The sequence below is a fragment of the Lepidochelys olivacea genome, assembly GCF_965140295.1.
Source record: "Lepidochelys olivacea isolate rLepOli2 genome assembly, chromosome: 2".
In the NCBI taxonomy this organism is placed as follows: domain Eukaryota; kingdom Metazoa; phylum Chordata; order Testudines; family Cheloniidae; genus Lepidochelys; species Lepidochelys olivacea.
In genome coordinates, this window is record NC_140412.1 from 2,787,092 (window position 1) to 2,810,781 (window position 23,690).

The 23,690-nt window shown below is 54.8% G+C and overlaps 1 protein-coding gene across 1 annotated transcript; it reads right to left on the reverse strand.

The window, feature by feature from the left end:
• Positions 1 to 6,923: 6,923 nt before the first annotated feature.
• FBXL6 (F-box and leucine rich repeat protein 6) lies at positions 6,924 to 23,146 on the reverse strand. Its single transcript, XM_084620861.1, has 10 exons — positions 23,041 to 23,146; positions 20,836 to 21,408; positions 17,870 to 18,028; positions 17,575 to 17,638; positions 17,052 to 17,183; positions 15,478 to 15,585; positions 14,807 to 14,920; positions 10,277 to 10,508; positions 8,035 to 8,275; positions 6,924 to 7,470 (listed from the first exon to the last, which is right to left on the reverse strand). The coding sequence occupies exons 2-10, from the start codon at positions 21,366 to 21,368 to the stop codon at positions 7,329 to 7,331; spliced, it is 1,725 nt and encodes a 574-aa protein (XP_084476987.1). The 5' UTR covers positions 21,369 to 21,408; positions 23,041 to 23,146; the 3' UTR covers positions 6,924 to 7,328.
• Between the last annotated feature and the right edge of the window lie 544 nt (positions 23,147 to 23,690).

The following is a 23,690-nucleotide window of genomic DNA, read 5'->3' on the forward strand; positions in this document are numbered from 1 at the left end:
CACTCAGCTGCCAGCATTTCAGTGGGAAGGTCCCAGGCACCTGCTAGGAACCAACCCAACTCAGCAGGCGCCAGGCGTGGCCAGGCCAAACAACAGCTGCTGAGCACCCCTTACTCCTGAGGGAATTCTGCACCACTGCGCATGTGCAGAATTCATGTCCAGTGCAGAATTTGTTTTTCTGTGCAGAAAATACATTCTGCCTGAGAAGTGCTGCAGTTCTGCCTTTCTCCCACCAGAGGCTGCTGTAGCACCAGAACAGACTAACAGCTGACCACAGTTGCATTCATCACAGCACCCTGCCCACAGAGCCAGGTTAGGAGGTCTGACAAAGTGGGACTGTTCTTAATGTTTCCTCTGAATAGTGTGGGGGTGCCTCAGGTTCCCCTGTGCAGTTCTTAAGTATCTAGGGGGTGGGGTAAGGGTGTATGATCACTGCAGAGCCCTAAAGGGCAGGTGTGTGCAGGGGTCTGGACACAGAGAATGGCCAATACCCTGTTTCCTGGCAACTGATGGCCTGGGTCCTTCCCCCCTGCAAGTTGAAAGCTAAAGAGTTGGAGAACAAAGGAATCAGGTGCCCTCCTGGCCGGGGAAAGGGACAAAGACCGGGGGGGGCTTGAGAGAGTTTCAGTTTGGGGCTGGTTGGGGACATGGAGTGAAGTGCAGACGTGGTTGTCTGGCTCACTGCCCCCCAAAATGGACCCAGCTGAGGGGTCCTGTTCTCTGCACCTACAAGCTCTGTTTCAGACCATGTTCCTGTCGTCTAATAAACCTTCTGTTTTACTGGCTGGCTGAGAGTCACGTCTGACTGCGAAGTTGTGGGGCAGGACCCTCTGGCTTCCCCAGGACCCTACCTGAGCGGACTCACTGTGGGAAGCGCATGGAGGGGCAGAGGATGCTGAATGCTCCGAGGTCAGACCCAGGAAGGTGGAAGCTGTGTGAGCTGTGTGTCCTGAAGACCGGCTGCTCCCAGAAAGGAGACTTCCCCAGAGTCCTGCCTGGCTTCATGGGGAGCAGTTCCAGAGTATCGCCCAGGGACTCCGTGACAAGAGGCACAGGATGTGTGTGTGGGGGGAGGGGGAGGGTCAGAGAGTTGTGCACATGGGGCTGCTGGGGGGGACACAGAAGCTAGCAGGGTGACAGCATTGAGCCAGGGGCTGAGTGGGAGGGGGCTGCAGGGCCACATGGGGACAGGGGCAGATGTGCTTGTCTAAATGGGAGAGGCTTGGGATCAGCCAGGGTCTGCATGGGGAAAGCTCCCCAACAATCCCTCCACCCCCCACAAATCTGTTCCATACTTCTCCCACCCACACCCAACACCCCTCCAGGTTCACTCCAAGGCTCCTTCTCCCTCCCTCAGCTCCTCCATTACTCCTGACTCCCCCAAGCCTTTGCACTGCTTTTTCTGGGGGGTGCAGGCAGTGGTGAGCTAGAGCCGGTTCGCTAGAACTGGTTGTTAAATTTAGAAGCCCTTTTAGAACCGGTTGTTCCACAAGGGAGAAACAGTTCTAAAAGGGCTTCTAAATTTAACCAGCCAAAAGTGGCGCCTTAAGTGCTGACTCCACGGGCGCTCCATCCCTGGAGCCTCCACGGGGAAAATCTGGTGGGTGCAGAGCCCCCACCTGCAGCTCCCCGCCCCGTGCCTGGCCCCAGCTCCCCTCTGCCTCCGCCTCCTCCCCTGAACACGCCGCCCCGCTCTGCTTCTCCGCCCCGCCCCCGGCTTCCCAAGAATCAGCTGTTCGGCGGGAAGCCGGGGCAGGCTGAGAAGCAGGCGGCAGCTTCACGTTCAGGCCCAGGGAGGCGGAGGCGGAGCAGAGGTGAGCTCGGGGGGGGGGGGGGAGATGAGGAGGGCCGTCTGCACCGCAGCAGGTAACCTGGGGGGGGGGACGGAGTAGGGGCACCGCTCCCCACCCCAGCTCACCTCCACCTCCCTGGGCCTGAGTGTGAAGCCACCACCTGCTTCTCAGCCCTCCCTGGCTTCCCGCCGAACAGCTGATTCGTGGGAAGTGGGGGAGGGGGGCAGAGAAGCAGAGCCGGGCGGTGTGTTCAGGGGAGGAGGCAGAGTCGAGGTGAGCTGGGGCTGGGCATGGGGCAGGGAGCTGCCGGTGGGGGCTCTGCACCCTCCAAATTTTGGTCCAGCCCCGGAGCACCCAGGGAGTCAGTGCTTAAGGCGACACTTTTGATGTGATCAGTGTGGGGAGCAGCCGTTCCCCCTGCTCCCTCCCTAGCTACGCTCCCCCACCACCTAGGAGCCAGAGAATCATAGAATCATAGAATATCAGGGTTGGAAGGGACCTCAGGAGGTCATCTAGTCCAACCCCCTGCCCAAAGCAGGACCAATCCCCAATTAAATCATCCCAGCCAGGGCTTTGTCAAGCCTGACCTTAAAAACTTCTAAGGAAGGAGATTCTACCACCTCCCTAGGTAACGCATTCCAGTGCTTCACCACCCTCCTAGTGAAAAAGTTTTTCCTAATATCCAACCTAAACCTCCCCCACTGCAACTTGAGACCATTACTCCTTGTCCTGTCATCAGCTACCACTGAGAATAGTCTAGAATCATCCTCTTTGGAACCACCTCTCAGGTAGTTGAAAGCAGCTATCAAATCCCCCCTCATTCTTCTCTTCCGCAGACTAAACATCCCCAGTGCCCTCAGCCTCTCCTCATAAGTCATGTGTTCCAGACCCCTAATCATTTTTGTTGCCCTCTGCTGGACTCTTTCCAATTTTTCCACATCCTTCTTGTAGTGTGGGGCCCAAAACTGGACAGAGTACTCCAGATGAGGCCTCACCAATGTTGAATAGAGGGGAACGATCACGTCCCTCGATCTGCTGGCAATGCCCCTACCTATACATCCCAAATGCCATTGGCCTTCTTGGCAACAAGGGCACACTGCTGACTCATATCCAGCTTCTCATCCACTGTAACCCCAGGTCCTTTTCTGCTGCCAAGGACCTGCCAGATGCTTCCTGGGAGCTGCCCCAGGTGAGCACTTCCGGGACTCCCCATCTCGTCCCCCGCCAGGTCCCTCTGGCTCTTAGGAATAGGGTGGGCACCCACTATGGTGGCCCACGAGACCCTCCTGCCTGGTTCTGGGGACAGGGGAGGGGGGTGGATGGGGCAGGTGTCCTGGGGGGGGGGGGCGCGTCAAGGAATGTGGGGGGGTTGGATGGGACAGAAGTCCTGGGGGGCGGGGGTGGGCAATGACCCCCTCGTGGGGTGAGGAGGGAACCCATTGTTAAGATTTTGGCCGCTCATCACTGGGTGCAGGAAATATGGTCCTGTATTGTAGTTTAAATGAATTACTCCCAGTTCTGTAATAATATGCCTAGTAAGCAATCTGTTTGTCAAAAAACATTGTCTGAATCCTTTTTTGTTGTCTGCATTGTTACAGATACACTTGCTGAAACGTATTTTGAAATAAATTACCAAAATAATGGAACTGGTGTGATTATATTGTGTTATTTTGAAAAATAAAATATGCAGAATTTTAAAATATTGTGCACAGAATTTTTAATTTTCTTGGCACGGAATTCTCCCGGGAGTAACCCATGGGCCCAGTAACCATGGGTGGATGAATCTGGGAGCCAAGGACACCTATGCCTCTGCGGCGGGAAGGAAAGCCCTGCAGAGATTGCCCATCCCTTAGTGACTTGAAGGGCTCAGGGTCCCCAGGCCTCTGGGGAGGCAGGAAGGGTGGCCGGTGGGCCCTGCTCTTAGCCTGCTCTGCGTAGGCTCTCACTGGAGCTGTCCCCATGGGAGAGGAGCACCTGCCAGGCATGCATTAGGCCACGTGACTGACAGTCGGCATGGGTCCTTTCTTGGGCAAGCTAGGTCCCAGCTCTAGAATGGGGACAAAGCTTCCTTTCTCCTGGCCCCAGATCCAAGCTGAGTTGGCATCACACTGGCTCCTTTGAAGGCCTTTGAAGTAGCCACATACAACCTCTCAACCCTGGCCTGCCTCCCACTATCCTATTGGCCTTGGATCTCTGCACTCAGGATATGGCTGGGCCTTCCAGAGAAATACAGGAGCAGGGCCCTGCCCTGGGAGATCACAATCCCCCCATCCTCCAGCACTCACCTGCCACCAGCAGAGCTGGGCTGAGAGGAGGTGATGCGGGGCCTGCCCAATCTGGGCACAACTGTGTCTATGTGTGTGGGGGGGTGGTTGGTCCCTGGAGCGAGGGGCCAGGGAGGGGAACTGAGGCACAATGGAAGGGGAGGTCAGGGGGGGTCCCTGGAGCGAGAGGCTGAGGAAATCAAGGCACAGTGGGGTGGAGAGGCAGACAGGTTACCCCGCCCATACGGCTCCGGCCCGTACTTTGGAGCCCGGTCCGGGAGCAATCAGTTCAGTTGGGCTGGGGGGCAGGAACAGCAGCAGCTACTCCTCCCACCCCTGGGTGGCGGAGGCCGGTTACTGCAGGTAACTGGACTTTTAACATCCAGGCAGCTGGGCTGCCAGTTCCCCTTCTCAACCAGATGTTCCCCTCGAAAACTGGACCCCTGGCAACCCTACCCCTGTATCTGACCATCTTCACTGGAAGGGGTCGAGTGGGGTGTCAGCCAAAAGCTCAGAACTAGCTGACTGTCATGGCCATTGCAAGAGGTCTGGACAGGAAACGACTTGCAAGGAATGTGATGTGCAGGGTCCTGGCTTTCCAACCTGCTGAATAATAGACTCATAGACTTTAAAGTCAGAAGGGACCATTATGATCGTCTAGTCTGACCCCCTGCACAACGCAGGCCACGGAATCTCACCCACCCACTCCTGTAACAAACCCCTCACCTATGTCTGAGCTACTGAAGTCCTCAAATCGTGGTTTATAGACTTCAAGGTTCAGAGACTCCTCCAGCAAGTGACCCGTGCCCCACGCTGCAGAGGAAGGCGAAAAACCCCCAGGGCCTCTGCCAATCTGCCCTGGGGGAAAATTCCTTCCTGATCCCAAATATGGCGATCAGCTAAACCCCGAGCATGTGGGCAAGACTCACCAGCCAGACACCCAGGAAAGAATTCTCTGTAGTAACTCAGATCCCACCCCACCGAATATCCCTGGCTGGGATGATTTAACTGGGAATTGGTCCTGCTTTGAGCAGGGGGTTGGACTAGATGACCTTCTGGGGTCCCTTCCAACCCTGATATTCTATGATTCTATGATCCCACCTCAGGCCATTGGGCAAATCTACCGCTAGTAGTCAAAGATCAATTAATTACCAAAATTAGGCTATCCCATCATATCATCCCCTCCATAAACTAATCAAGCTTAGTCTTGAAGCCAGATAGGTCTTTTGCCCCCACTGCTCCCCTTGGAAGGCTGTTCCAGGACTTCACTCCTCTGATGGTTAGAAACCTTCATCTAATTTCAAGTCTAAACTTCCTGAAGGCCAGTTTATATCCATTTGTTTTGTGTTCACATTGATACTGAGCTTAAATAATTCTTCTCCCTCCATGGTATTTATCCCTCTGATATATTTACAGAGAGCAATCATCTCTCTTCTCTGCCTTCTTTTGCTTAGTCTAAACAAGCCAAGCTCCTTGAGTCTCCTTTCATAAGACAGGTTTGCCATTCCTTGGATCATCCTAGTAGCCCTTCTCTGTACCTGTTCCAGTTTGAATTCATCCTTCTTAAACATGGGAGACCAGAACTGCACACAGTATTCCAGATGAGGGCTCACCAGGGCCTTGTATAATGGTACTAATACCGCCTTATCTTTACAGGAAATACCTCGCCTGATGCATCCCAAGACTGCATTAGCTTTTTTCACAACCATATCATGTTGGCAGCTCATAGTCATCCTGTGGTCAACCAATACTCCGAGGTCCTTCTCCTCTGTTACTTCCAAGTAATGTGTCCCCAGTTTATAACAGAAATTCTTGTAATTAAAACCTAAATGCATGACCTTGCACTTTTCACTATTAAATTTCATCCTATTACTATTACCCCAGTGAAACTTGTCACCTGAGCAGGCAGGTCTGAGCTATCAGGCCATGCTGAGAACAAGGCACAGCCATGGAGACAGCCGGGATTTCCTGGCTGGCCTGGCCGGAGAATTACAGACAGGAACCCCAGGCGAGCTCCTGGAAAAGGAGTCCTGGGCTCAGAGCCACTAGCCTGTGATTATATAAGCAGAAGTGGTTCTCCATTACAGGACAGACTTTGTCAGGGGACGGGGGAAGGTGTCTCATTAACAGTGGGCCTGAGCTGTAAGGACTGGCCGGGGGTGAGAAATCCCCTATTAGACAGGACAGGAACTTGCTAACGAGTGTCGACTTTTGATTGCGTCTTTTGTTGTTCCCTTGCCTGGAACCTTACGTTTCCAAACCCTTCTACTTGCTTTGATTTGAATCTCTGGCTCAGGCTCTGTTAAATAAACTTCAGTTTGGTTTCACTAGAACCCTAAGTGCCTGGTGCTAAGGAGACTGATGAACTGGGGTAAGACCTGTGAACTGGGGTGTTGTGTCCATGGAGGTAGCAGGTCAGTGTGCACTGCAGGTGTCCAGAAGACAAGGCACTGGGCACTTGGGTAGAACAAGGCCGGGTGTATAAATTGCTGGCCTGTATAAAGAAGGAGCCGGGCTGGAGAAGTTTCCCTGGGGGCACAGGCAGGGCTCCGTCCTGCTATGAGCCAGTGATAGCGATTCATCCCAGAAACCCTGACAAATGCCACAACCTAGCCTAGGAATTCAGCTCAGGAGAGGTATGGGCCAGAGAGGTGGTCTGTGTCCTGAGGTCCTCCAAGCCTCACAAAGCCCCTGGTGGAGAAACAGGGTTACAAAAGCCATGTGTTTGCTGGAATCCACTGGGCTTGATGGGCTGCAGTTCCCCACTCCTCCTGCCCCCAAGGGCTCTGACTCCCTGCCAGGCTGCAGCAGCGGGCAAGTCCCTCCCCGCGGTATCTGCGCCAGGCCCTGGGGACAGACCCACGAATTCCCTGCAGGAACAGCCCTTTATTCTGTAGCACCGGGCGCTGTGCTGGACAGTACAAATGCTGCAAAATCCAAGAGGAATGTCATACAAAAAGGGGCGCTATCAAAATGGGAAGCAGGGAACCAGGGACAGCTGCTCCTCCCGGGGGAACAGGCTGCTTGCTGCTACAGCACCAGGTGGGTGCCCAGGTCCCAGGTGCTGGCTGTGAGCTGCCCAGCACCCTGAGGGTATGGAGCCCCACTGCTCTGCCCACACTGCCAGGAATGTCCCAGTGAAACAGCAACGCCTGGCACTCAGCCTGTGCGTGGGGTTGCTCCAGATGCAGGAGCAGGGTCTGGGCCTCAGGCTGGTCTCTGGAGAGGGGAGGTGCTGGTGTCATTACGACGTATCCTGTGCAGCTGCCGGCTAGTCGGTGCTGGCCAGCAGCTTGCTCAAGCACTGGCGGATGTTGTCCTGGCCCCGATACACCTTCTTCATGCCTCGGGGCAGGTAGCGGCAGGAAGACAGGTTGAGGTAGCTCAGGGCAGGACAGCAGATGATCAGGGCACTGTGGGGGAAGCAGAAATGCCTTGAATTGCACCCCTCAGCGACATGGTGCTTCCCCCTAGACTTTAGCCCGTGGAGCAGCAGACCCAGAGCAGAGCAGAGCCATGGTGGGAGGCTGACGGAGGCAAGGGGCTGGCCCACATGCAAGTGGTGGCACAAGAGAAGGTGGGAACTGAGCAGAAGGGCCCAGCCAGGAAGAGGTGGCCCAGTGGGGCAGGGAAGAGCCAAGCAGGGCCGCAATGCGGAGGGAGAGCGGGGCAGTGAAGGGACTTGGGGTGCAGAGCCCTGCGTAGCAGGAGAGGCTGGTTTTCGGGGTGGCATCTGACAGGGGGAGAGGAGGTGCAGCAGCTGAGCTGCGAGCCAGCCACGCACAGAGTCACTTACACACAGCAGCTCTCCTGGCAAGAGGGAGGACAGAGGGCAGCTTTGCAGCTCCTCCCCAGGGTGGAACACAGCTGTGGCTGGTGAGCCCCAAGCCTGGAAGTGCAGAGGGCTCCCAGCTGGCTGTGCGCTATGCGGATCTCCCTCTGCCTGCAGCCCTACCAGCCCCTCTGCCAGCACTCACCTGACAGTGCTCACAGTGACCTTGGTCCCGGTCATATTGAGGGATCGCAGGGCTGCCCGGCCACTGCCCTGCCCAAAGGCGGCCATGGCAAGCTCCAGGTCACGCTCGCTGAAGCTCTGCCCTGCCAGATCGAGCTCCTGCAGGCTGTGGTGCCACTTCCAGGTGAGCAGATGGCTGCCCTCCGAGGGCAAGAGCAGGTGGTTATCGCTGCAATATAAGCCCAGGTATAGCTGCTCTAGATCTGGGATGCAGAGAGAGATACAAAGTTACTCAAGAGAGTTAAGTCCCAGGCTGACTGCGAGGAGTTCCAAAGGGATCTCCCAAAGCTGGGTGACTGGGCAACACAATGGCAGATGAATTTCAATGTTGATAAATGCAAAGTAAGGTACATTGGAAAACATCATCCCAACTGTACATATAAAAATGATGGGGTCTAAATCAGTTGTCACCACTCAAGAAAGATCTTGAGTCAGTGTGGATAGTCCTCTGAAAACATCCACTCAACGTGCAGCGGCAGCCAAACAAGGTAACAGAATGTTAGGAACCATTAGGAAAGGGACAGATAATACGACAGTAAATATAATGCCTCTATATAAATCCTTGGTTCACCCACCCCTTGAATATGGCGTGTAGTTCTGGTTGCCCCACCCAAAAAAGATACATTAGAAAGGGAGAAGGTTCAGAGAAGGCCAACGGAAATGATCGGGGGTCTGGAATGGCTTCCGTCTGAGGGGAGATTAAAAGGCCTGGGACTGTTCAGTGTGGAAAGGAGATGGCTAAGAGGGGAGATGACAGAGGGCTGTAAAATCTTGACTGGGGTGGAGACGGGGAACAGGGACATGTTATTTACCCCTTCACATAACCAGAACCAGGGTCACCCAATGACATTAACAGGCAGCAGGTTTAAAACAAACAGAAGGAAGTATTTCTTCATACAACGCACAGTCAGTCCGTGGAACTCTTTGCCTGGGGATGTTGTGAAGGCCAAAAGTGTATCTGGATTCAATAAAGAGCTAGATAAGGTCCTGGAGGATAGGACCATTAATGGCTACTAGCCAAGCTGGTCAGGGATGCAGCCTCATGATCTGGGTGTTGCTAGCCTCTGACTGCCAGAAGCTAGGAATAGATCATGGGGGATGGATCACTTGATAATTGCCTTGTTCTGTTCATTCCCTCTGGGGCACCTAGCATTGGCTGCTGTCGGAAGACAGGCTGCAGGGCTAGATGGGCCATTGATCTGACCCAGTATGGCCGTTCTTATAAGATGGGGAGGGTTGCTTTAGAATAACTATATCCTCTCACATTTTCACAGCACCAGGCACCCTGCCACATTTACAATGGTGTCAGCTATGCTCAGGGCACAGGGCAGGGAGCTGGGACTCCTGGGTTATAGCCCCCTCTCTGTGCCTCAGTTTCCCCACCTGCAAAAGGGTGCTAATGACACCACTTCCCATTTGCAGAGCGCTGCGAGCACTACAGACCCACAGTTCTCTATACACATGGAGTATGAGCTAGCTAGCAATCACCACTGCCTCTAATCCACCTCTGTCTCTAGTCCTCCATGACGTTATTCAGAAATCCCTCAGTGGACTTTGCTCAAGCCAAACTCAGAGACCTTTTCTCTCTCCTCCTTGCTCCCCAGCTCCTTCCTCCCTTCTAACCCTGGCCGCCTGCGTGCCTCCACCTGAACTCACCGCCGCTGGGACAAGAGCCTTCTCCTCTTCAGCGGTTGCTCTCTAGAAGAGCCTTCAGTGCCTCCCCTGTGTCTCAGCAGCTCTGCAACTCATCTCCGCTCTCGGCCCCCTCACTCTGCTGCTGTCCTTTCCGACGGTATCACGCACTGACCCTGCACAACTCTGGGGACATAGCTGGCAGGAAGGATGCTGTGCAAAGCAGGACCCTACACCTCTGGAAAGGCTGTCCTTCTCAAGGCTCACCTATTCCAAAGCCCTGCTGAAATGCAGCCACTTCTGGGGTGGACAGCAGCTACTATTCCACAGAGCCCAAGGGCCCCCGAGACCTAGGCAAGGCAGGTGGACAGCAGTGCTTCCTCACCTGAGTGCTGCACAGAGGGGCTGGCCAAGGGCCAGGCACAGAACCAAAGCTCTCCGGCGTCTACACAGTGCTACGCATTAGGCTCAGGGCCTCACCAGGAGGGCAGAAAGACTGTCCCTAGCTGTACCAGATGCACCTGTCCTCCACACAAGATGCCCCCCCCAAAGATGGGGACTCCAAGGCTCACCGGGGCACGGCAGCTCCTGCAGCCCCTTGGGTGTCACACGGAAACAGCCCCGCAGGTCCAGCACCCGCAGCTTGGTGGAGGCCTGCAGGATCTTCTGCAGGACACTGTCACTGACGAAGGAATAAGAGGTAGTGGCCAGGCACAGCTCCTCCAGCTGAGGGAAGCCCAGGGAGGTGGGGGCGGACCGAGGGCTCTGTTTCAGGGTCCAGATCACATTGAGCAGACGTAGCACCTGGAAGGGAAACAGATGGGGGCAGGAATGACCCACCAACCCCAAGACAACAACCTCCCAGTCAGCCAGATTGGCTGACAACGATGGCTACCGGCAGGAGCAACCCCTGGCCTGCTCCATGCAGGGCTGCCTCAAAGAAGAGGCAGCAAACATTGGGCAGATGCAACTCCTGATGCATCGATACAGTGCAGCCCATTGACACCAACACTACAAAAAGAAGGATTCTAGGTGGACTCCTCCTGAAGGTCGAGACAGCAGACTGGACTTCTACATAGAGTGCTTCCGCCGACGTGCACGGGCTGAAATTGTGGAAAAGCAGCATCACTTGCCCCATAACCTCAGCTGTGCAGAACACAACGCCATCCACAGCCTCAGAAACAACTCTGACATCATAATCAAAAAGGCTGACAAAGGAGGTGCTGTCGTCATCATGAATAGGTCGGAATATGAACAAGAGGCTGCTCGGCAGCTCTCCAACACCACTTTCTACAAGCCATTACCCTCTGATCCCACTGAGAGTTACCAAAAGAAACTACAGCATTTGCTCAAGAAACTCCCCGAAAAAGCACAAGAACAAATCCGCACAGACACACCCCTGGAACCCCGACTTGGGATATTCTATCTACTACCCAAGATCCATAAACCTGGAAATCCTGGGTGCCCCATCATCTCAGGCATTGGCACCCTGACAGCAGGATTGTCTGGCTATGTAGACTCCCTCCTCAGGCCCTACGCTACCAGCACTCCCAGCTACCTTCGAGACACCACTGACTTCCTGAGGAAACTACAATCCATCGGTGATCTTCCTGATAACACCATCCCAGCCACTATGGATGTAGAAGCCCTCTACACCAACATTCCACACAAAGATGGACTACAAGCCGTCAAGAACACTATCCCCGATAATGTCACGGCTAACCTGGTGGCTGAACTTTGTGACTTTGTCCTTACCCATAACTATTTCACATTGGGGGACAATGTATACCTTCAGATCAGCGGCACTGCTATGGGTACCCGCATGGCCCCACAGTATGCCAACATTTTTATGGCTGACTTAGAACAACGCTTCCTCAGCTCTCATCCCCTAACGCCCCTACTCTACTTGCGCTACATTGATGACATCTTCATCATCTGGACCCATGGAAAAGAAGCCCTTGAGGAATTCCACCATGATTTCAACAATTTCCATCCCACCATCAACCTCAGCCTGGTCCAGTCCACACAAGAGATCCACTTCCTGGACACTACAGTGCTAATAAACGATGGTCACATAAACACCACCCTATACCGGAAACCTACTGACCGCTATTCCTACCTACATGCCTCCAGCTTTCACCCTGACCACACCACATGATCCATCGTCTACAGCCAAGCTCTACGATACAACCGCATTTGCTCCAACCCCTCAGACAGAGACAAACACCTACAAGATCTCTATCAAGCATTCTTACAACTACAATACCCACCTGCGGAAGTAAAGAAACAGATTGATAGAGCCAGAAGAGTTCCCAGAAGTCACCTACTACAGGACAGGCCTAACAAAGAAAATAACAGAACGCCACCAGCCGTCACCTTCAGCCCCCAACTAAAACCCCTCCAACGCATTATTAAGGATCTACAACCTATCCTGAAGGATGACCCAACACTCTCACAGATCTTGGCAGACAGGCCAGTTCTTGCCTACAGACAGCCCCCCAACCTGAAGCAAATACTCACCAGAAACCACATACCACATAACAGAACCACTAACCCAGGAACCTATCCTTGCAACAAAGCCCGTTGCCAACTGTGCCCACATATCTATTCAGGGGACACCACCACAGGGCCTAATCACAGCAGCCACACTATCAGAGGCTCGTTCACCTGCACATCCACCAATGTGATATATGCCATCATGTGCCAGCAATGCCCTTCTGCCATGTACATTGGCCAAACTGGACAGTCTCTACGTAAAAGAATAAATGGACACAAATCAGATGTCAAGAATTATAACATTCATAAACCAGTCGGAGAACACTTCAATCTCTCTGGTCACGTAATTACAGACATGAAAGTTGCGATATTACAACAAAAGAACTTCAAAACCAGACTCCAGCGAGAGACTGTTGAATTGGAATTCATTTGCAAATGGGATACAATTAACTTAGGCTTGAATAGAGTGGCTAAGTCATTATGCAAGGTATAACCTATTTCCCCTTGTTTTTTCCTACCCCCCGCCCCCTCAGACGTTCTTGTTAAACCCTGGATTTGTGCTGGAAATGGCCCACCTGGATTATCATACACATTGTAAGGAGAGTGATCACTTTAGAGAAGTTTCAGAATAACAGCCGTGTTAGTCTGTATTCGCAAAAAGAAAAGGAGGACTTGTGGCACCTTAGAGACTAACCAATTTATTTGAGCATGAGCTTTCGTGAGCTACAGCTCACTTCATCAAAATGTATACTGTGGAAAGTGTAGAAGATCTTTTTAAAAGATTAGTTTTTAGATTGGTTAGTCTCTAAGGTGCCACAAGTACTCATTTTCTTTTTTCACTTTAGATAAGCTATTTCCAACAGGAGAGTGGGTGGCGGGGGGGGGGGGGGGGGAAACCTGGATTTGTGCTGGAAATGGCCCAACTTGATTATCATACACACTGTAAGGAGAGTGCTCACTTTAGATAAGCTATTACCAGCAGGAGAGTGGGGTGGGGGGAGAGAAAACCTTTTGTAGTGGTAAACACCCATTTTTTCATGCTTTGTGTGTATAAAAAGATCTTCTATACTTTCCACAGTATGCATCCGATGAAGTGAGCTGTAGCTCACGAAAGCTTATGCTCAAATAAATTGGTTAGTCTCTAAGGTGCCACAAGTCCTCCTTTTCTTTTTGCGAATTCAGACTAACACGGTTGTTACTCTGAAACCTGGTTCCCATCATGGGGATAGGAGGGCACAGGAGGATTAAAACAGCCAGTGCAGACCAACCCTACCTCCTCCCCTCCCTGCCTGCCTCCCACGAGGTGACAGGCACCCTGCTCCAGGCACTAATCCGAAGACAGAGGGAACAAACAGATCCTGCACTGTGTCCTAGAAAGAAAAGGAGTACTTGTGGCACCTTAGAGACTAACCAATTTATTTGAGCATAAGCTTTCGTGAGCGACAGCTCACTTCATCGGATGCTAGTGTCCTAGAACTGGCTTGGACAGGCTCTAGCAGCGGGCAGGAAGGGGTTCCTCTGAGGACATCCTGAAGTCCTGTCCCAGAAGGGGGCGGATGGCAAGATCTTCCCAATCGCAATGGGCACAGTGGGAGAGGCGACCCCTGCTCAGGGCCTTCCAGAAACGAACCAGGCCCTGGATGTGCACTGGGAAGGCAGGTGCAAGGCCCCAGCATTTGGGGATAGGAGCCAGGGCCGCAGGAGCCAGGCAAGGTGCTGATGCAGCTCTCAGTATCGCAAAGCTTGGGGTGCCCCGGATCTAACCAGTGAGCCGCAGCAGCATTAAGCAGAGCCTTGCCATGCAACAACATCAGAAGAACTCCCTCCTGATCACATCGGCCATGGCAGCGCGGAGCACAGCACCAATAAAACTGGCCATGCCCTGCAGCGTACACTACAATCGTCTAAGCTACATCTGTCAAGATGCCCAGGGAAACTGGAGAAGGGGTGAGCTACAGACATTACCTCAGTGGCACACACTGCTGGGGTGGGCAGAGCTCCGGGCAAGGGAAGAAGCAGATCTGAAGGGGTGCCTGGTACCTTGGGTTTGGGAGGTCGGAAGGGGTCAGTGTGGGAGAAGGCAAGGCAATGCACGGCCATAAAGCAATGCCAGGACATACAGGCGTCAGGATATACAGGCGTCACCTGCTGAAAAGCAGCTGCCTGGCTGTGAATGCCTGCGAGCCCCTCCTCCAGGGACTGCCCACCCTCTCCAGGGAGAGAAAGCACCCAGCGGCAGGGGACGCCCTCAGGCGTCAGGAGATCTCTCCTGGCTGCAGGAGCACACTGGGGCAAGCGCACTGCATTGAACCGAGCACCATTTGGAGCCATGGGTGACCACACAAGCTGCTAGTGCAGTGGAGATGCAGACCAAACAGGAAAGGGTCAGGAGAATGAACCTACCTGAGCTTCCGGGAAGCCTGTTAAACCAGAATTGCCATGTGTCCAAGGGCAGCAAGCATGGCACTGCCCGGAACCACCCAGCAGGGGAAGGAATAAATTAGCATTGGAGCCGCAGGGTGGCAAAAGGTTACCAGGGTAGGGGAAGCAGAGGGAGGAAGATCAGAGGAGGAGCGTGCAAGGAGGGAAGGAGAGCTCACGGGTACCTGCAGCTGCTGGCAGGCTGCCTGCAGCTGCTCTACTGAGAGTTGAAGGTGCTGGCTGCTCTGCTTGATCTCCGTGTTCACCTCCAGGAGCCGCAGCCCAAGGCAGCAACCACTCTGCAGAGGGGGCGACAGGTTCAGAGAATGAGGCACTCCCTGCTGCTCTGTCAGTCTCCGTGCCCACCCGCCTTGCTGAACCTTCCCAATGTGACCCAAGCGTAACTGAGGCAGTGACATCCGCAGATAGCCTGCAACAACAGCCCTGAGAGGTATGATCTGCCCTGTTCATCGCAATGGCGTGTTAACCCTGAAACCTAATGATACAAAGTGAGACGCTAACCATTTCACAGCTGATCAGAGCTGCCAGAAAGAGGAATGATTACAATGGAAATCTGAAACTGACTCCATGGCATCTCATTTCAGAGTCATGAATGGAAAGGTCCCGGCTTGTGGGCAGAGCCTGGGAAAGCACCACTCCCAATTCAACGCCCGCCTCTTGTTGTTCCAGTCTCAGCAGAAGCAGCTTCACAGGTCTCATAAGCCTCTGCCGAAGCAGGCTGAGAAAGAGTCCCATCCCACATACGTATGGTGCAGTCCAGCTCTGACAGGGAACGCTCGGGCAAGGCCAGCCCCTCTACAACTCCCACTCCCCAGGCGGTCTTTGCCAGGCTTACCGAGAGCGTGGTGACGATGGCATTCATCCGGCTGCTGTACGTCAGCCAGAGCTGCCGGATCCGAGAGCCAGCGGCCTCCAGAAAGCTCACCACAGCTGAGGAGTCAACCTGGGAACAAACCAGAGAAGGCCACCCAGGGAGGGGTTACTACCCAGCACTTGGCAGCCAGACATCCTGCACAATGCTCAAAGCCATAGGAGGAGGGGCTGGCTAATTAGCCACAGGAAAAGATCCACTGCTGTACACAGCTGCTGGCTACGGCAGATTAGGACGCCCCCGTCTGGGCCAGGGTAAGGGGCTCGTCAAGCCATGTCTGGGAGGGGGCTGGGCGCTGTCCCATGCAATGGAGTTGACAGTCTCGGAGCAGGCGCAGTGGGTTTGACTGGCTGTAGCTCAGTGTTCTCCCATTCCTAGGGGACCAGAGGGCTGGCAGATGGTTCCTTTCTGGCAGGGCACACAGTGCTCCCCGGAGGGTGAACGGGGAGACTTTGGCAAACCAGTAAAGTGCCTGAAACCACTATGGCTTATTGCTAAAAGCAGCCAAGTCAACGGGCTGTAAATTGGCCAAGTCAGCAGGCTTAGCTTAACCAAGGTGTGTGGGGGGGTGTCTTTGGATGCCACAGAGAGGGCAGCTTGACCCCGAATCCTTTCTGTTAAGAATTGTGTTGAAGTGGCTGATATATGCATTTTAGAAGATCAGGATGTGCCCCAGGAATGTCTACTGGGGGCCTCAAGGCTGCAAACTCTGGAAAAACCCACACCTGGTTAATCAATAATCATAAGGAACCTTTTGCTGGACCACTGAAACTGCTTGTAACAAGTTTCAGAGTAGCAGCCATGTTAGTCTGTATCCGCAAAAAGAAAAGGAGGACTTGTGGCACCTTAGAGACTAACCAATTTATTTGAGCATAAGCTTTCGAAAGCTTACGCTCAAATAAATTGGTTAGTCTCTAAGGTGCCACAAGTCCTCCTTTTCTTTTTGCTTGTAACAAGTTTTCTTTAGGGGACATGTCTAATGTATAAATAAGGGGGCAAAGTTTGAGGTAGTTGGACTCTTTTTGGACTCTCCCTCTGGATACATCTTGCAGTCCCCACCGGCAGACGGAAGATTTGGCCACCGGAAGCCTGCAGCTGTGTCACTTGAGAGCCACACTCAGCTTTGGTAATTATCAAGGGTTGGGGTGTTTTACTAACCTTTTGCAGACGTGTGTAAGTGCTTGAGACTAAGTAAAGTTTAGCTGTAAGTGAAAGCACTCTTGTGTTGTCCTGTTTGTGCCAGCTATCTATCGGTCGGATGGCCGTGTCTCCCCTGATTTATTCCCTAACACCACCTCGCACCGAGTAAAAGTTACCAAGAGCTTTGGGTTGAAAGAACCCCGGGGAGCAGGGGGCTGTGCAGGATGGGCCTCACCACATTTCCTAGTCTCTCACCCACAGCAGGTAGCAACAGTGACGTGGCTGCAGCATCGCCCCGCAGGACGGCACCCTTGTATTTCTGGGAGGGCCTCAGGGGATCCCTGGCTAAAACTGACCCCCTCTCCACCCCGGCTCAGCAGAGCCCCACACGCCCCTACCTGGGAATTCTGCAGGTTTAAGCTTTCCAGCCGGGGGCAGCATTCAGCCACTGCACTCAGGGACTCGGTGGTCACTCCACTGCAGTGGGTCAGCTTGAGGGATACGAGAAGGGGGCAGGACTCCGCAAGGGCCTGTAACAAGAGAGGGTGGTGAGCCAGCCAGTCCTGCCATCCCACGAGCAGACCCTGTAAAAGGCAGGCTACACGCAGGCTGGGGGATTCACGTTCTCCACCTCGCTCCAATTAAATTCTTTGCAAAGAAGACGATTCTGATCTCAGTTCTTCCAGGCTGACAGGGGCTATGTGACTAATAGCAGAGAGGGCCCCAAACTTGGAGCCCGAGGGCTGGATATCCTTTGCATGAAAAGGACAGAACTTTGTGCCACTGGCTCTTAGTTGCAGAAAGCCTCCTGTTCTTAGAGCTATGGCTACATCTATCCAAAACCAGGGATCGGAGCGGGACAGTCGGTGTCCAAGGGCAGAAGGGCATGATATCATGCCAAACTGAACCCTGCCTTCTCACCTTCAGGACAACAGGCACGTGGCTCTTCCAGTGGCAAAGAGCAAAGTCCCGGAGAAGTGAAAACCTGCATGGAGGAAACAGAGTTAATCTGGCTGCCGAGCCAGCATACATCCAGCTGTCCAGAGGACGGTATAAAGGGAGGAGGGGAGAGGAGCAGGAGTAGGGGCAGCACAACGTACAGCCCCTACGGGGAGCTGGAGTGGGAAAAAATGTGGGGGTGACACAGCAGGAGAGGGCCAAAGCATGTGTCATGCACAGGGGATAGGACACCCCCCATCTATAACGCAGCACCCACCTGTTCTGGACCAGCCACTCCATCGTGCTGAGGATTCTTTTCTCGGTCTGGGGAGGCTGCTTTTTGCCAGGCTCCACCCAGCAGAAGCCGATTGACACCTTCTGCCACAGCATGGGATTGGAAGCTGCCCCGTACCACAGCCGGCACACACGGGCCACCCTGGGGATGGAGACACCCGTCACTGCAACGGCACATGCCAGGTTAGACAGGTAGTGGACGTGGGACTAGAGCCATCTCAGAACAGAGGGCCCGCAGGGGCCCACTGCCAGGGGGTGAGAGCCCAGCTAATTGTCAGGCAGAGCTTTTCAAGGGGGTAAGACCCCCTTCCCCCAGCCCTTCCACCTGAAACGTCGCTGGGAGCCCCCCGGGAAATGCCCCTCAGGCTGGAGTGGTGGCAAAACAGGCCGCGTGCGGGCTCCAGGGCCTCTGCCCATGGAGAGTCGGTGATGCACACACTCCATGAGTGTCACTGGCCACCCACTATCCACCAGGCCCTTGCTCTTGGGCTTTCATACCTTGCACATTATAGGGCCAGCTGTCCATGCCACTGAGGTGCCCGAGACTGAACAAGAGGTACCACTGGCCATCTCCACTGAGGAGTAGACTCCGGCCCGTCCTCCTCCTTGTTGAGTGCCAGCACGCACTGGTGATGCCCCTTAAGGCCAGAATCAAGCTACTGGGTCAAATTCAGCCATGGAGTAGGAGGCAGCAACACCTGGTGACTTCAGCAGGGATCTGCAAGCGCTTGCCCCAGGACTGACTTTGGTCCCAGGTGTCCTCAGTCCGCTGGTTTACAGTGGGGTTCTGGGGACTGAGATGACAGTGTTGGGGGTTGGTTTGCCCCCAGCGACACCCTGGACTTATCAGCCAGGCCCTGCTCTGGGAGGTTTATATTTCGGCTTGGCAGAATTCACTTTTTATTCTTTTTAATTCTCACAAATAATATCAATGGTCTAGTTAATACTTAGTCCTACCAGGAGTGCAGAGGACGGGACGCTCTGACCTCTCGAGGTCCTTGCCAGTCCTACCGTTCTTGGATTCTGTTTATTTTTAAGCCTCTTTTTAAGACTTTTACCAATTTACGTTTTCACGGTCATGTGACATTATGGGGGGCGGGCGTTGAGCACAGACAATAATTATTAAACAAAAGCAGCAGTTGAGATTCAAAAGTTAAAGCTACCTAAGTGGCACCTCTGCTCCAGCTCCCTCAGTGCCAGTATTACGACACGCTTTATACAAAAGGGGCATTTCTCTTACTTTGCCCGTCTGTACACGCTGATTATTAGCACTGGGAACACCTTTTCCTCGGTTTGTGGGTGTGCATGCTGAAATCAACGTTTACCACTGTCTACCAATACAAATCTAATCTTTCCAAGCCCATTTAGATTGGTTCAAGTGCCCAGAGGCAGGGCACCTGCGCAGAATGTCCATGTAAGATTCCCCTGGGGATACTGGAGGCCCATAATGCAGGGGCTGCAGGCCAACCCCCTGAGGCCTTGAGCTACCTCACTACCCCATCAGGTGGGACCCAGGAAGGTGGAGAGACAGGAGGGGAGATCACTGCTGATATGCTGCATGCTGATAAAACAACATGGTGAAACGAGCTTCAGAAATACCTTAGAGACGTTGTCAAATGAGGGGTTTCTAAGCTCTGGGAGAAGAGCCCCCTCATGGCTGCCTGTCTTCTCTTCCTGGACTAGTGCTTTACAAAACTAGTTCAAAGCCAGGTCGGTGATATGACACACGATGCCAGGGGGCCTGGACGACTCTGGTACGTGAATCCCACCACTCTAGGCATAAGGCTGTGGGTCTGCAAAGTGCCCCCTTTGTACTCGACTGCCCAGCTCCTGGTCCGTCTCGAAGATTGGCTCCACTGAGCATTCATTACGATGGGCCAGGGCAGCATGCAGGGCCAATGCAGCCATGTGATTCTGAGCGGCATCTTTGCTGCTCTTTTTCCCTTCGCTCTTGAGTGTATTTGTCTTGTTTTGTCTTTTAGGGAACGGGATTGGACTTTAACATCAGAAGCAATGCCAGCTCCAGCCTATCTCTACTAATGTTGTCTCTCTTCCCCCCAGGACAGTTACTGCCATCTTTAACACCAGCTGAGTGTCTAACGGAGGGTTGTTTCTAAAAACTTGCTCCAGCGAAAGGGAACAAGGGATGCTGTTAAAATGATTACGATCTGACATTTCAAATGCTTTCTCTTTTTACCCCCTCCCTTCTTTTCTGGGTCTTTAATAAGGGTGCAAAGGACGTTTAATGGAGTGTTTTCCATGGCCCCTATGCAGGCTGAGGTCTCTGCATACCAAACCCCGAACCTCATTCAAAACGATTTAATGCTGTACAGGTACAGCATCTTGTTAACACCTTTGAGTCTTTGGGCCCCTTTATTCCATCTAAATGAATATACCTTACAGCCCCCATTACCAGAGGATCTGAGCATTGCACACTCTTCATGGATTTAGCAATTGATCCTCACAAACGGCCCTGGGAGGCAGGGCACAGCTACTGTCCCCTCTGGAGAGAAAGGGAACTTAGACAGAGAGACGAAGGCCAGATTTTTAAAGGTATTTAGATGCCTAGTGGGATTTTCAAAGGCATCTAGAACCTAACTCCCATTGATTTCAAGAACTTTACAAAGCTGGCCGTAAGTGACTTGCCCGAGGTCACACAGAAAGTCTGTGGCACAGCAAGGAATTCATAGATTCCAAGGCCGGAAGGGACCATTGTGATCATGTGAATGGAACCAAAGTCCCAAGCTAGTGCCCTAATCACTGGACCATCCTTCCTCTCATCACCCCGGCCCCCCCACTCCCTCCGACCCCAGCAAAGCAGGACACAAGGATGGAATGCCAACCCAAACAGAGAAAAAAGCCCACGAGCTTGTTCCCGTAAGCACTGAGTGACTGTGCAGTGCTGACCGCATGGTCCCCGCTAACCCACTTCCCAGTACCTCCACATACCGGCAGAGCAAGGGCACGGCCCCCTCAGAGGCCACCAAAGACTGGAAGATCCGCACCAGGATTTCCACTGGGAGGCGCTCTCCCCAGGAGGCCCCAGCAGCTGCCCCGCTTTCCGCAGCCTGGCCCCCAAGTACAGGCTCCTTTGCAGTTGGAGCCCCTCCTTTCTCTCTCTTTCTCTCTCCTGCCACGCCGGTCCTTTGGACATGCTGCAGCTGCTGCTTCTTTGCTAGCGCTTGGTGCTTTCTCTTTGCCACTTTCCTGGGTGGGCGGTCTTGCCCATCGCCTATGTTGGAAATGATCAGCAGCATATCATTGTCCGTCTCATGAACAAAGTAGTCTGGGGCCACTCTCCTGGGGGCCTTGAAAGCCTTCTTCTTTTTAGAGGCCTTGCTGGCATCCCCTGGTCCTGGTCTCCCACTTGCTTTGGTGCCCTGCTTCTTGGAAGCATTCTGCCCTGTGCCGGACGGTTCTGAAGAAGTCCCAGCTTCTCTCAAGTTCTCTGCTGTCCTGGGCTCTTCCATAGTAGCCCGCATAGGCTGGGTTAATCGGCAGGGACAATCTGGCAGCACATTTCTGGCAAAAAAGACAGGTGACAATCACTGCTAGGAGCATTCGAGTACTTTTGCCGCACGTTCCTACCGAGGCACCCTGGGATCTAAGTGAAAACCAACACAGGCCAAGGACAAAAGCTGAATCTCACTCACTGGTTCCAGCCTCCGAGCGTTCACTGGTGGACAGGGCGTGGCGCTCAAAATGACAGGATGTGTGTTCTATTCCTGGCTCTGATGGTGATGTTCGACCCCAGGTGACCCACCTCACCTCTCTGCCACTCAGTTTCCCCAGCTGTAAATTGGGAATGACCATTAATGGATTTTACGACCAGAAGGGACCATTCTGACCATCTAGTCTGAACTCCTGCATAGCACAGGCCAGAGAACCCTACCAGTGAGAGTCTGGATCCAGTCTGAGCTAGAGCGTATCTTCTAGAAAGACTCTAACCCAACACACAAGGGATGGCCTACCCAGAGCACGGAGAGATCGACGGGGGGAAATAAAGTATTACTGTTCCAACCAGTCATCTCCCTGCTGCCCAACTTTACATGCATGGCCCTAACTTCCCGCTTCCCCCACACAGCGCCTAATGAACTCCTGTCAGTGCCCCTGGAGACATCTGCCTATCTTCAGAGCTTCGCACCCTGGGGTCACCCCTAGCCCTGCGCCCCGTTTTTGATCTGCCATGGGAGTGACTTGCTGGTACTTGTGGCTGGGCACGCTGCAGGAGCTGGGTGACACTCCAGTAACCGGCATAGCACTGGGGGGCAAATCTGCATTTATGTCAATGTGGTGGGTGAATTTACTGGTGGCGGATGGGGGCGGCTTGCCAGCCGGAGACAGTGGGGGGCTATCCTTGCCCTGTCTAGCCAGAGAATGGCACTGCTTCAGGCCAGCACTGGGGGGGCTGGGATCCTCCTGCACAGAGCCCTGCTGGGAGCCCCACGCTGCTGGGTCTGGCCCAGCGGGAAGGGCAGAAGGGGAGGTGAAGACACAAGGCCTGAATCTGCAATGCTCAGAAGGGGCAGTGGGGGTGGGGGAGGAGGGACGGGACTCGGGGTGGGGGAGGGGTGAGAAGGGGAGGGGGCGGTGCGGGTGGGGGAGGGGGGATGGGACTCAGGGTGGGGGAGGGGTTAGAAGGGGAGGGGGTGGTGCAGGTGAAGGAAGAGGGGCGGGACTCAGGGTGGGGGAGGAGCGGTGGGGGAGGGGGGACGGGACTCGGGGTGGGGGAGGGGTGAGAAGGGGAGGGGGCGGTGCGGGTGGGGGAGGGGCGGGACTCGGGGTGGGGGAGGGGTGAGAAGGGGGAGGGGGACGGGACTCGGGGTGGGGGAGGGGTGAGAAGGGGAGGGGGCGGTGCGGGTGGGGGAGGGGCGGGACTCGGGGTGGGGGAGGGGTGAGAAGGGGGAGGGGGGACGGGACTCGGGGTGGGGGAGGGGTGAGAAGGGGAGGGGGCGGTGCGGGTGGGGGAGGACCGGTGGGGGAGGGGCGGGACTCGGGGTGGGGGAGGGGTGAGAAGCGGGGGGGGCGGTGGGCAGGGAGGCCCCAGGGTGACGCGGTAGCGGGGATCCCGGGAGGAGGAGGAGGAGGGGGCCCCCCCCGGGGGTCCCGCGCTGAGGATTGTGGGAAGGGGCAGGGGAGCCGCGCGCTGCTGACCGGGATCCCCGCGCGCCGCCGGCTCCTCAGCCAGGGGCCCGCCAGGCCGGAGGTTGCGGCGCCTTCCGGGTCCGTCACTTCCGGGGCGGGGCCGCCTCGGGGAACCGGGAAGGAGGCTGGAGCCGCGTGTGTGAGTGAGAGAGAGAGAGAGAGAGTGGGGGGAAGTGGGGGCTGGGGGACAGGACAGGGGAAGTGGGGGCTGGGGGGCGGTGAGGAGGGGGGCTGGGGGCTGGGGGGCGGTGAGGAGGGGGGGAAGTGGGGGCTGGGGGGCGGTGAGGAGGGGGGGGAAGTGGGGGCTGGGGGGCGGTGAGGAGGGGGGTGGGGAAAGTGTGGGCAGGGGGGAAGTGGGCTCTGGGGGGACAGGACAGGGGAAGTGGGGGCTGGGGGGCGGTGAGGAGGGGGGCTGGGGGGCGGTGAGGAGGGGGGGAAGTGGGGGCTGGGGGGCGGTGAGGAAGGGGGTGGGGAAAGTGTGGGCAGGGGGGAAGTGGGCTCTGGGGGGACAGGACAGGGGAAGTGGGGGCTGGGGGGCGGTGAGGAGGGGGGCTGGGAGGTGGTGAGGAGGGGGGGAAGTGGGGGCTGGGGGGCGGTGAGGAGGGGGGCTGGGAGGTGGTGAGGAGGGGGGGAAGTGGGGGCTGGGGGGCGGTGAGGAG

Excerpts from the sequence above, each read along its gene's own strand:
- FBXL6 (XM_084620861.1), bottom strand. The coding sequence starts at position 21,368 with ATGCGGGCTACTATGGAAGAGCCCAGGACAGCAGAGAACTTGAGAGAA. Across the intron at positions 15,586-17,051 it reads TAAACCTGCAGAATTCCCAG|GTTGACTCCTCAGCTGTGGT; the intron begins GTAGGGGCGTGT and ends GTTTGTTCCCAG. Across the intron at positions 8,276-10,276 it reads GCAGGAGCTGCCGTGCCCCG|ATCTAGAGCAGCTATACCTG; the intron begins GTGAGCCTTGGA and ends TCTGCATCCCAG.